Source organism: Mustela erminea, chromosome 9, assembly GCF_009829155.1.
Source record: "Mustela erminea isolate mMusErm1 chromosome 9, mMusErm1.Pri, whole genome shotgun sequence".
Lineage (NCBI taxonomy): Eukaryota > Metazoa > Chordata > Mammalia > Carnivora > Mustelidae > Mustela > Mustela erminea.
Window position 1 is genome coordinate 5,900,298 of NC_045622.1, and position 13,174 is coordinate 5,913,471.

The following is a 13,174-nucleotide window of genomic DNA, read 5'->3' on the forward strand; positions in this document are numbered from 1 at the left end:
TAAAATCCCCAGAAAGGTGATTTGATTTCCTTAATGTATTGGGTACCATGTTTCTGAAATTACTAATTATATTATGATTCTCTTGTGGCTTGAATGGGAAATTGTCTTTTTGCTATAGGCAGATAGCTATTTAAGAAATTCTTTTTAGGTGCACCTGGGTGGTTCAGTCCATTAAGACTCCGAATCTTGATTCAGGCTCAGATTGTGATCTCAGGGTCATGAGATCAAGCCCTGTGCTGGGCTCTGTGCTAGGCATGGAGCCTGCTTAAGATTCTCTCTCTCCATCTATCTCTGCCTCTCTCTGCGTAAAGAAAAAAAAAAGGAGAAATTCTTTTTAATTGATTTGTTTCTTAGGATCTGGCTCTCCTACTGTGATGTAGCTTGAAAGTCACTCAGAATTCTATTTAGTGGTGAGATTTTGAAAAAGATGCTCAGAGCCCTAGTTTTCTGTTGTCACAGAAGTTAAAAAAATTTTATTCCTAAAATTTACTAATTACGTTAAGTTGCTTCTGTGTTACATGTTCATCAGACTATTAAAATGTAAAATGTAGATTGCACTGATGTGGAAGAGATTTTTTTGTTTATTTGTTTAGGTACAAAGAGGATGGTGAAGCCTTATTAATTCTGCTTCCCTCAGAAGAAAAAGGGATGGTGCAGCAGCTTCTCCAGAAGAAAGTGCCTGTGAAGGAAATCAAGTAAGAACTGCTGGCTGTCTTGATGTGATTGTTAGGAGAACGGAGGCACAGAATTATTATGTTGAATTATGTACACTTAATTTCCTCTTCCCTCTTGTCTTCTGCTGCTGTCTGGTTTGTGACTTTTTGTTTGCCTTTTTTTTTTTTTTTTTTAAACAAGTTTTCGAAGATTGCTCATAGAGAAAATAAGATGAAACAGAGAACTTGTTATCTTCAGCAGGCATTGGGGGTTGAGAGGATTATACCTTTTGGATAAGATTTGTAGGGTTATATGTCCATTTTTGAGGATTGTGCTGTCTGTTGAAGGTGTTTAGATTGTCAGCAGAATTGATCAGGATCGGAGTTTCACTGCACTGGGGTCCTTGAAACACTGGCTTTACTTGGAAGGAAGTAACTTGGAAGGTGTTTGGGGGGTTGGGGGTGGGGTAGAAGGTTTGGGTAAGGATTTGATGGAAAAAGGTTGTGAGTTGTTAATTGTTGAGTCTCAGTGAGGGTTTTCTACCTTCTGTGTCTTTGATTTTATAATTAAAAGAAAGTAAAGAACACCTCCTCTATCCCCACCTACCACCACCCTGGTTTTGCAGAAGCAAAATGGTTCAGTCTAACTCAGGGAAACAAGTGGGATTTCTTTTGTGAGACCTAGACCCCCGAAAGAATTTCATTCTTCCCTATAACCTCCCTTGGTGGAGTTAAGTAATGATTCTTTTACCTAATTTCCAGGTAAGGAAAACATTATTTATATCTTTTGACTTCTTACTTACTATTTAAAACCAGTTTTATGATATTTGACTGAGAATGGAAATACTTACAAAAATGACATTAGATTTCATTTATTTTATTTCATGGACAGTAGATCTCCCATGAGAGGCTTTTCCAACTTCATGGACATAAGAAGTAACCAGTGATAAGTGGATGTTAACCTTAGTATCTTTCACTCAGCTTGGGGTCTTGAGAAAAGATTTCTGATCTTGATCCTCCCCTCCCCAAGTTATGCATAATACGTGAGTCAAGTTCATGTCTAGTGTAATTTCAGTCTACTCTGGCTCCTACATGAGAAATAATGTTATAGATTTAAAAGTATTGAGAAGACTATGAAAATGCTATATGCTGTCTTCAGTTTCTAAAATTGAGATGTCCTAGTTTAACCTTTTTTTTTGTTGTTGTTATAAAGAATCAACCCAGAAAAACTTATAGACATCCAGAAAAAATTGGAGGCATTTTTAGCACAAGATCAAGATTTAAAAGAAAGAGCTCAAAGGGTAAGTTGTTGGTAAATTGGGTACCTTAGTTGGAATGGACCATATAATAAAGTTAAAATTCAGCGTTTTCTATTACTTCTAGGCTTCATGGTTATGCCTCAGATATTCAAGTAGTGCAGTTCGCAGATAGCTTGATCGTATTCTTTAAGTTTTAAAAAGATTATGTATTTCTTAGAGTAACCTGGGAAACTGTCAGTCAGCTCTGTGCTTCTTTAGCACACTTATTGTAATTTCTTATATTAGGCTAAATTTCTAGAAAGCGTAGCACAGCACTTTTATTAAATTGTCTTTAGGAATGAAATTTTAGTCTATAAATATGACTTAATGTTCCCTAATTACTTTTTTGACTTAGAAATCCTTTTGATTAGCAAATACAAAGAATTCTCACTTTCAGTGAAACTTACTTTTTAATTCTTAGAGTGCCCAGCAGTAGATACTTTAGGAAAAGAAGAAGGGGAATAGTTTTATGTTGTGCTTAGCATTACCTGGTCATTAAACGGACAGATATTTGAGTCCCTGTTATAAAGTTCTTTTCATCATGCTTCTGCTTACATTGAGGTTATGAGATCTACATACAATCTCTGTCTCTGCATCTCCCATAACATGCCAGCAGTGAGTTAAGAGAGTTAGGATTCAGAGGTTGGATTCTATTTCAGCAGATAGATGAAGTGAGGGGAAGGAAGGAGGAGGTGATGTGGAAAGAGCATCCTAACTGGATGAGGAGTCGGAGCAGAAAAACGGTCAGTAGTCAGTCAGGCTTTTATGTTATGGTTTGGAAACTGAATATTCTCGGGAAGGAAGTTTTATTTAAAGAGCAAATCTCACATTTCTTTTTAAAAATTAGCTTATGTTATATTTTATCAAGTTAGCCTCACTGTGCTTAAAATAACATGAGTGATGAAAGCTAAAATTTGAATGCTTACATGGTGTTAAGCACTTAGTCATGACATGACTCTGCTACATGGCAGTTTGATGTGCTCTCAACTTCGTCTTCCCAGCAACACACGGGGAGGTAGTATTGATGGGATTTTATTTAGGAGTAAATAATAGATTGAGAAAATTAAAAATTGTCCAAGGTCACGTAAGGTATTAAGTAGCAGGCCGAGACGGAAATTCATGTGTGACTTTGTTCAGTACTTCCATGAAACATCAGGAGAAATAAAACCAAATATGGAACTGTGCAAAGTTGAGTTTCTAACAGCTCACTTCACCTGAAACCTAATGAAAAAGGCCTTTAAAGGGAAAATTTTTTTTTTCTTAATTTTTGAACATGCAAACATTTGTGTGCATATTTTAGTCTAGTAGACAGACTTTGAGCTGGGAGTTAACTCTTTTAACAGTTTTGGAAATAGTATGCACATTTAAAAATATTATACATGGATTCTGAAATGTCGTGACTTGCTGCATACCTAAGAGGTCATTCAATTATGAATTGGGAAATAAGGAACATTAGAAGGATGTTTCACTGGTTTGTGCATACAACAAATGAGCCTTCCAGAACAAAGATTATAGAATGCGCATTGAAATAAATGATGTGATTTATTGGGTGTCACGCATGGTTTAGCAGAACGGTTAACTGCATTGCCAACAGCGGCAAGCTATCTAGTTTCATAGAAGTGATTTTCTAGCCTTTGATTATAATCTGGAGAAGAAAAATGATAGGCACCAGGGGTGAGATATATATATATACACACATATATATATATATATATATATACACATACACATATATACACACACATACACACACACACATTTACTTTTAAAAAAGTATATATATATTTATTTACTTTTTTTTTTGGTGAACAATTATAGGGGAAAAAATTATCCTTGAACTGGAGCCATTCATTGTTTTTCATGCGTATGGAGACAGGGAAAATGGTTTGAAGAAAGGATTGGCTTAAAGTTAGAATAAATTTGAAGTTCAGAAAATATATAAATGAGAATTAAATATACTTTCTAAAAATTTTAAAATAATAAATGCTTGCTTTGATGTATTTCATCATCTTTGTTCCCTATGTTAAGACTGACAAAGGATCAGGATCATGTTTACTTTTTGGTTTATATAGTTCTTGGTATAAAGATACTTTTTTTCTTTTTAAACAGAAGAAAAATGGCACGAGATGATGATGGCAAATTAATTGAGATGATAATATAAAATGGAAGGCTTTAGAGATAAGTTTTTTTCTGTCATTTTAGTAAACTTAATTTTAAATACAGTAACATTTTATTTTCTTGGAAAACATATCCTTTGACTACTAAAATAATTACTCTTAATACCTAGTATTTACTAATAATATTTATTGTATTCCAGAAGCTATGCCCAGGTACTCTAGATGCATTGTTTTGATTAGTTTCTCCTGTAACACTTGAAGTAGAAGGTGTTGTGATCTCTGATAGAAGAGGAAACTGGCAGAGACCCAAGAGATTTGCTCAGCCAGTAAGAAAAGGAGCTCAGATTGTCATCTGTATGATCCCAAAGCCTACATTTTTCCCCCATGTTACCATATGTATTTCAACAAATGATACCAACTTCTAGAATAGCTTTTTGAGGTGATAGTCTATGTTGAGTTGTTTGATGAAACCAAATTTAGTCTAATCTAATATCACAGTTCTTAAAAGATAGGTTTTTTGTTTTGTTTTGTTTTTTTGGTGGAAAGGAGATGTGCTCAACTATTTTTTAAGATTTTTTATGACTGTTGAATTTTTTCCTTTGGTTAATTTTCTTTTATCTGGTTTAAATTTCTTTTCCCTTCCTGACTTTTATATATCCTGCATTGAAACCACTTATTTTTACAGTGTTTTGTCTCTTATATACGCTCCGTGTATCTGATGAAGGATAAAGAAATATTTGATGTGAGCAAGCTACCTATACCTGAGTATGCCCTGTAAGTATTCATGTTACAGTTCTGATTATGAATCCTCAAAGGTAGAGCTCATTGTCTAAAACCTGGTTCTCTGAGAGGCTTCGTTGAAATGGCTCTGTCTTACTTTAGAATAATCTGTTAAAGATCTGCAAAGAAAAAGATTATGTAAACTAGAAAATAGCTGAGTGTTATTTTCTTGTTTCTTACTTATAAGTGAAAATTTCTGAAAGTTACACTGGAAGTTTCCTGTAGCTTTGTCTTAAAGGAGATGGAGAACAATTGATGAGCATTGTTGGAAATCTTTAAATGTCTGCAGTCCTCTTGTTCTTTGGAACGCTGGCCCGGAACACTGTAGACTGTTCTTTTCTTATGCTTTTGAAATAAGTCTTGTCATTTCTTCCCTTATTTTAGGTTGATCCCCATAACTGCTTGCTTATTGCCTGAATATTTTTTGTCTCTTGATGTTTCTTATAGGTACTCAGAGTTACCATGGCAAAATGTCCCTGCTTAGTAACTGAGGTTACTATTACATAAAAAAGGAACTCTTGGTTTTGTTTTGGCTTAGTATTTGAAGGGCTTCTTTTCTTAACCTTTTTTAGCTATAAAGGAGGGATGCTTATTTTTCACTGGGATTCTACTTGTGGGAAAAGGTTTGAGAAAATCCTATAGAAGCACCCTTGAGGTTAATCATATATATATTAAATGTCAGTATAAGATTTCCCAGGCTGTGATGAAATATGTATTTTCAAGGCGAGGTCTGTATATTTGTTCTGCTCTCCAGGAATTTGAATGTTAATGGAGTCTGATTAAAACTCATATCTGGGAGAGCTGCTGTTTCCTGCTCTTCATGTTAGATTATGAGTTGAGTATAACAGGTAATTTGTCAGTTGTAACATTTTAGAATGATTCAAATTACTAGATAACAGTGTGAGGGTCCTGACTCTTTGTGTAAGTAATTGGTGGAAAACTGCATTCCATGGATATAACATGTTTTTGTCACTTATCTGTTTATGTAGCAGTTACTATTTCACCATTTCTGAATAGGTTTAGGTTAGGTGCATTTATGGTGTAGCTTATTGGCCCTTTTTTGGTACTCTACGAAGAAGTTCTATCCTGGTTTTCTGGTTGACGTACTGAGATACTAGCAAACGGAGGAGGCATGGGGCTTTAACGCTGGAGGGTCATATTTATGGGACATTTTGTTGCTATAAATGCCAGGAAATTTCATCTGTTCACAGTTGAAGACCTTTGCTTTTTATTGGTGATGTTTAGGGAAGGCAGAAAGTTGACTTCTGAACCTAGATAATTTGTACAGTTTAATGTGGTGTTGCTTAATTTTTGTGTTTATTTAGATGTGTAATTTCCTTGATCTATACATTCCTTTAGAAGACCATTGTTACCTAAAGCAGTGTTAGGTATATAGGATGTAATAAATGTTTTTAAAAATGATTTTTCTAAAGAAATATGTTTGAGTGGCTAATATGTATAGTTCATTGTGCTAGATATTAAAATTATAGATGTAGGTACTCCTGCCTTAAAGGAGCTTCACATTTTAGTAGCTGAGAGAAACACATAAATACAGCTGTAATACATTGAGAGAAACACTCTGATGGATGTGAGTGTGTGATCCCACCCCGTGGCCCCCATAACAGTATTAACAGCAAGGGCTCAGTAGCGGCTGCGTGTGCGCTGGGCAGGATTTTGAATGCATGGCATCTGTGAACTCATTTTACTCTTGCAACAACCCTGCAATGTTGATACTGATCCTGCCATTTTGCCAATAAGAGAACTGAGGAACAGAGGTTAAGTAACATCCTTCGGTCATATAGCTTATGGGCAACAGTCCCATTTCTGAATCTCTGCTTTTACCACTGCACATCTCTGTTTCTTGAATCTTGTCCCAGGAGAGAGGCCATGGGCCCATGTCGTAATGTTAGCTGTTTATCATAGCAGGCCTGGCTTGAGTTTATTTCTGATCCGTTAGTCAGAACTTAGGAGGTGGGAAAGACTTGATCATAAAGTGAATCTTGATCTTAGAAAGAGAAAATAATTTTTCTTTTCTTCTTTGATCTCTTGTTTAGAAATCCTTTTTTTTTTTAAAAAAAAAAAAAACAAGTGATTATGTTGTATTAAGTGTCTAAGAGGAGAGGACAGTGATAACTCGCTTTTATTTTTAGCAGAGAACTGTTCTGTCCTTTCCTGTCTTTTTCCATGTCCATGTCTCTTTCGGCTTTAATATTTACATTTCACAAAGTCAGGTTGTTATAACAGCTATGAGATGGGTCTGATAGATACTGTTACCCCATTTTTGTGGCAGCTGAGGCTGAGAGAGGTAAACTGGACATAGGCAGATTTTGTACCTGAGCTGTTCCCTTGTTGCTGGTCTCATGCTCTTTATTTTATACCTTGTTAACCTCTTAATGAAAAATGGGGTATTTCCAATGTTTTCTGACAGGTGTTCTGTATTTTTTGGCTTGCCTTTTGGATCATCTAACCTTTCAAGATTGAGTTGTACCTCATAGGAGTATTTTCTTTAAAAAAAAAAAAAAAAAAAAAGGAAAAAAGCTTCCAGGGGCACCGGAGGTGGCTCAGCAGGTTAAGCCTCTGCCTTTGGCTCAGGTCATGATCCCAGGGTCCTGGGATAGAGCCCTGGCATTGGGCTCTCTGCTCAGTGGGGAGCCTACCCCCGCCCTCTGCCTTCTCTCTGCCTACCAGTGGTCTCTCTCTCTCTGTCAAATAAATAAATAAAATCTTAAAACAACAACAACAACAACAACAACAACAACAACAACAAAACAGCTCCCCAAATAGATTTCCACTCTTGAGAAACTTGCATAATACCATAAGCACACCATAAGTGTACTAAAGTAACTATTTTCATTTGCTCATATTTAAGGTCTCTTGGTCTTGCTGTGGCACCACGGGTGAGATTTCTTCAGAAAATGCAGAAACAACCCACCAAGGAACTGGTGGTGAGCCCAGATAATAAAGTAATTGAACCAAGGGCATCCTCCCTCACAAATGATGAAGTGGAAGAATTTAGAGCCTACTTTAATGAGAAAATGTCCATCCTTCAGAAAGGTGGGAAAAGACCAAAAGGGACAGAATACACCCTGGCTAATGAGATTAGTGGTGAAGAGGAGGAAGAGAAGGAAGATGAGGAAGAAACAGAAGAGAAACTGGCAAAAGCAAGAGAGTCTCAGCCTCCATCTGTTCCTAGCACTGGGGAGGCCAAGGAAACCCCTGGGCAGTTCTTGGACAGAGATGAGGAGGAAGAGGATGGACAGGATGCTGATTTCTTTACAGTGAAGCGGCACAATGTATTTGGGTTGGACCTTCAAGAGAACAAAGCACTACAGGTAAGTTTACCCCCAGGGGAGGGTCTTCTCTTATTTCCTGCCATTTCTTACCCTGTGCTGCTTTTGTGGCCTTTGCGGAAATGTGGGGGAAATAAAGACTAGGAGAAATTTGTAGGATGACTTACTTTGCAATGAACTCTCCCCTCCTTCTCCATGTTTGATGGTGGAATAGGTGCCTGAGAATTCTCATTGTTCATAACTTTGAGAACTCTAAGAAGGCTCACAGATTTAATCTTCTCCTTTGCTATTCTTCTGAGGCATGTTTTAAAAGTACCCAGAGTCATGGTTATAGTATTAAGGAAGGCAGTTGATGGGGTTCTATAGTTTATGGTATGAGGATCCTTCACTGTGATTTTTAACATACTGCTTTCTGATTTAAATCATTATAAATGTTCCTTACAACAATATAATCTCCCTAAGCATGAATTTTACTTTTAATGAGACATTTGCTTTTCTATTTCAACCCAGTAACTTAAATAGAAAGCCCGCACTCCTTTGTAAAGGCCACTTAGGAAGGTTTCTTAAAAGTTTCATGTAGATCCTTTGTTTCTCCATAGCTACCTGCCAGGAGAAATAAAAGGGATAATTTAGATAAAGCACCTGTTTTCTGGAGTACTTATAGGTACACAGTAAACCTGTTTCTCCTCCCCTTTCCTTAGGTCTTTTCCTGTTTTATATACTTTTGTTCTTAATCATTTCTTTAAAGTGAATTGAATAGAAAATGAAGCTGAGCTCTTATTTTTTATATATTGTTTAATAAAATTCTGAGTAATCTGGGGTGCCTCACTGAGTGAGGTGCCTCAGTAATCTGGGTGGCTCAGTGAGTTAAGCCTCTGCCTTTGGCTCAGGTCGTGATCTGCATCGGGCTGTCTGCTGGGCGGTGAGCCTGCTCCTCCCCACCCCCCTCTCCGCCGCCCTGCCCCTGCCTGCCTCTCTGCCTACTTGTCATCTCTGTCAAACAAATAAATAAGATCTTTAAAAAAAAAACAAATTCTGAGTAATCTTAGGATACTAAATTTTGAACTTAGAAACTTGGATAGGTGTTCAAGTAACAAATAAAAATCTTGGAAAGTTAGTAAGCATCATTATTGAGTGCTTAATGTATAATCAGGCATTTTCTAAACATTATCTCAATTGGTTTTTGAATAACCCCCTGTGAGGTAGGTACTATCTCATTATACAGGTAGAAGGGAAAAGCAACTAAGACACAGAGAGGAAGATAGTGAGGGACACAGCTTGTTATTGACATAGTTGGAATTAGAGCCTAGGTATTCTGATTTGATTGATCAAGATCAAGAACAGGGATACTGATCCCATTTTTGAAGTGTGATTTATCGCTTTTTTTTACAGAATTGAAATACTTTCTATGGTATCTGATAATCTGTGGCTAACCTAAGGCCACAAAGATTTCTCCTGTGTTTTCCTTGAGAACTTTTATAGTTTTAGTACTTAAATTTAAAGCCAGAGTTTATTTTTGCTTAATATTTGTGTATGGTGTGAGGGAAGGTTAAGGTTTCTTCTTCTTCTTCTTCTTTTTTTTTTTTTTTTTGATGGATGTCTAGTTGAACCAGTGCCTTTGTTAAGTAGTGCTTTCTCCATTCAGTAACCTTGACCCTTTGTCCACGGTTGACCTTGTATATGTAGGTCTCTTTGACTCATTTTGAAATCGCAACTATTCTTCCAACTTGATATTTAAAAAAAAATTGTTTTGGTTCTTTTTGGACCACTGCATTTCCATATAAGTTTTTAAATCAGTTGGTTAATTGGTGCAAAAAAATCTGATGGCATTTTCATTGAGATTGCATTGAAATCTATAAATCTATTTGGGGAGTATTGACATTTTGAGTCTTCTGACTCAAAATGGATTATGGCATATCTTATGTATTTAGGCCTTAGAATCTTACAGCATGGTTTTATAATTTTAAGTATGCCTATCTTGCATATTTTTTTTAGATTCATCTCTTACTATTTCATAGTTTTCAATGCTATTATAAATGATACTTTTAAAATATAATTTCCTAATTCTTTGTTGCCAGTATATATAAATACTGTTTATTTTTATATCCCAGTCATTCTAAACTGACCTATTCTAGTGGTTTTATTTTTGGAGATCTTTGGTATTTTCTCTGTAGATGGTCATGGGTTTTTGAAGAAAGATGGTTTTGTTTCTTTTTTCCAATCTGTGTGTCTTTTATTTAATTTTCTTAATTATACCGTATGTTGAAAAGGCAGTGGTGGGAGTGGCCATTGTTGTTCTGTACCTGATCTGGGAGAGGGAAAACATTGAGTCTTTTACATCTGATATTAGCTATAGGTGTTTTTGTAAATGCTTTTATCAGGGTGGGAAAATTCCATTTTATTACTAGCTGGGTTGCCTTGTTTATTAAAATAAATGGTGAAAATTTTGTCAGATCCTTTTTTATTTCATCAGTTAGGTCTTTTCCAAAAATAAACCTCACATGAATGAATTATATATAATTCACAGCAAATAAAACTATCAAAGTAAAATAAGAAATTCAGTCATTCACTTATACATGAGACATTTCTGAAATTCAACGGGAGCTAGACACCGTATCAGTAAGACATTAATTTCAAGGAATTCAGAATCCAGTAAGGAAGGCAGGCCAACACACAATTCTGTGTGACAAGGGATATAAAAAAAAGTTTAAAAAGCCAGAGACAGTAACTAATGTTAATGACATTTTCGAGAGCATCAGAAAAAAGTCATTACCCTAGCAAGAGAAAAGCAGGATGGGGCGCCTGGGTGGCTCAGTTGGTTAAGCAACTGCCTTCGGCTCAGGTCACGGTCCCGGAGTCCCGGGATCGAGTCCCGCATCAGGCTCCCAACTCCATGGGGAGTCTGCTTCTCTCTCTGACCTTCTCGCCTCTCATGCTCTCTCTCACTGTCTCTCTCTCAAATAAATAAATAAAATCTTAAAAAAAAAAAAAAAAAAAAAAAAAAAAAAAAAAAAAAAAGAGGGCGCCTGGGTGGCTCAGTGGATTAAGCCGCTGCCTTCGGCTCAGGTCATGATCTCAGTGTCCTGGGATCGAGCCCCGCATCGGGCTCTTTGCTCAGCGAGAGCCTGCTTCTCTCTCTCTCTCTGCCTGACTCTCCTCCTACTTGTGATTTCTCTCTCTGTCAAATAAATAAATAAATAAAATCTTTAAAAAAAAAAAAAAAAAAAAAAAAGAGAGAAAAGCAGGGAAAAACAGATGTAATACACATACATAGAGATTATACAACTGAAATAAATGAAAAATGTGTAATAACAGAATCAAAGAAAGGTAAGTTCAAATGGTATCACATTACTCCCTAATATTTTTTCAAAATAATAAAAACATGTTAATACTCAGTGTTAGAGCAAGTAAATGGGCAATGGCAGACACAGCCAGAGGGACAATGACTATGACTTCTCTGTAAGATAGTTTGGCAAAATGTATCAAAACCTTTTAAAATATGTCACGGTCCCAAAGTCCTTAGAAGAAATTGAGCCAATATCCCTCATGAAAACAGAAATAAAGATCCTTAACAAAATATTAGCAAACAAAATTCTGCCATAGATAAAACACATCATGACTAAGTTTATCAGAGGAATTTAAGGTTGGTTCAACACTAAAACAAAACAAAACAACAAAGTATCAACAGAACAGATAGTTTTATTTGCTGTGAATTATATATAATTCATTCATGTGAGGTTTATTTTTGGAAACCTACATTTTAAAACTGTCTAGATTTTGAAAATACGTAAGATTTATCTGATTAACTAAAAATGACTGAAGAGGTATTGTTTAATTTTCTATAAACATGCGCATAAATAACTTCCTTTTTTTCACTCATTAAATTATATACCTGTGGAGGCCAACCTTTGGAACTTAGTAGGTGAAAGTATCTAATAGTGATGATGTAAAGTTCTAATTAAGAATACATTTGCATGGTATACTATAAAAAATTTTGTCTTTAAAATATCTACATGATTTTATTTAGATGTAATAAGCTGAAAATATATGACCTGTACGTCAAATGGTGAGGAATAGTTTGGAACAGCATGGATTTTGAGGTGCTGATAAAGGAATGTTTTTCTCTTTATTCCTGCACATTCGCTAGTACTGTACACAGCCAGAGTTGAAATTATTGGTTCTTTGGCTGAAATATAAATAGAAAGGCTTACTGCCTTTAACCCCCGACCCTCACTTAGTCTTGCCAGCTTTACTTACTATGTGCCTTCGGGCTTTCAAAGTCAGTATTTACTTGTGCTCAGATTATCATCAGCTTTTTGGTTCTTAATCATGTTTTTTAAGACATTTGGTTTTGAGTGTGGTTTTTGCATCTGCAGTCACCATCAGCTTTTCATTTTAGCCTTTGTTCTTGCATTTTATATTTTAGTATTGTACTCACTGGAGGCTGTTTTCTTCCTTTATTACCTGTTTTTAAGGATAGACCTGAGAAAGTAGAGAAAACCAAACTATACTCAAAATGGAAATAATATTATTATTTATACATAAATGAATGTATTCCCCTTGGGAGACAAAGTCCTTTTTCAGATACCGCTGTTTTTGTTCAAATATTTTTGTTGCTTCTGTTTCAGAATTGGTTTTGGGGACAATTACCAGGCACACAAGAGAACTGGTTGTGTTACTTATATCACAGGCTATTCTTTGTCTCGATTATCTTTTCTTTACTTTCTTGCTTTCTTAGAAAAGGGAGGAGATTTGTTGAATTTTTTTAAAGTTTGGAGCCAGTGGAGACACACTGGTTTGCAGATGACATGGAATTTGTTTAATAATCCTGTCATTGTCATTGTAAAATCATGTACTTGGTGTTTTATCATATACCAAATTCTTACAACTTCTCATTTTGTCCTCATGACAGGAAAGGCAGATGATGATATTTAAATTTCACAAAGCCTTTCAAATGACTTTTCCAAAGTCACAGTGGTGGAGTCAGTGTTCTATCTCTGATGCCAAATCACAGTTCTCCTTCTACTCCGTCCTAT

At 35.8% G+C, this 13,174-nt stretch overlaps 1 protein-coding gene across 1 annotated transcript in view; it reads left to right on the forward strand.

Annotated features, from left to right (window-relative positions):
• The window catches only part of DDX10 (DEAD-box helicase 10), a 273,486-nt gene that overhangs the window by 40,293 nt on the left and 220,019 nt on the right, over positions 1 to 13,174 (forward strand). Inside the window, exons 10-13 of the mRNA XM_032356967.1 lie at positions 594 to 695; positions 1,867 to 1,954; positions 4,754 to 4,842; positions 7,718 to 8,180. Coding sequence (XP_032212858.1) covers positions 594 to 695; positions 1,867 to 1,954; positions 4,754 to 4,842; positions 7,718 to 8,180 — 742 coding nt within the window. The remainder of the gene's footprint in view (positions 1 to 593; positions 696 to 1,866; positions 1,955 to 4,753; positions 4,843 to 7,717; positions 8,181 to 13,174) is intronic.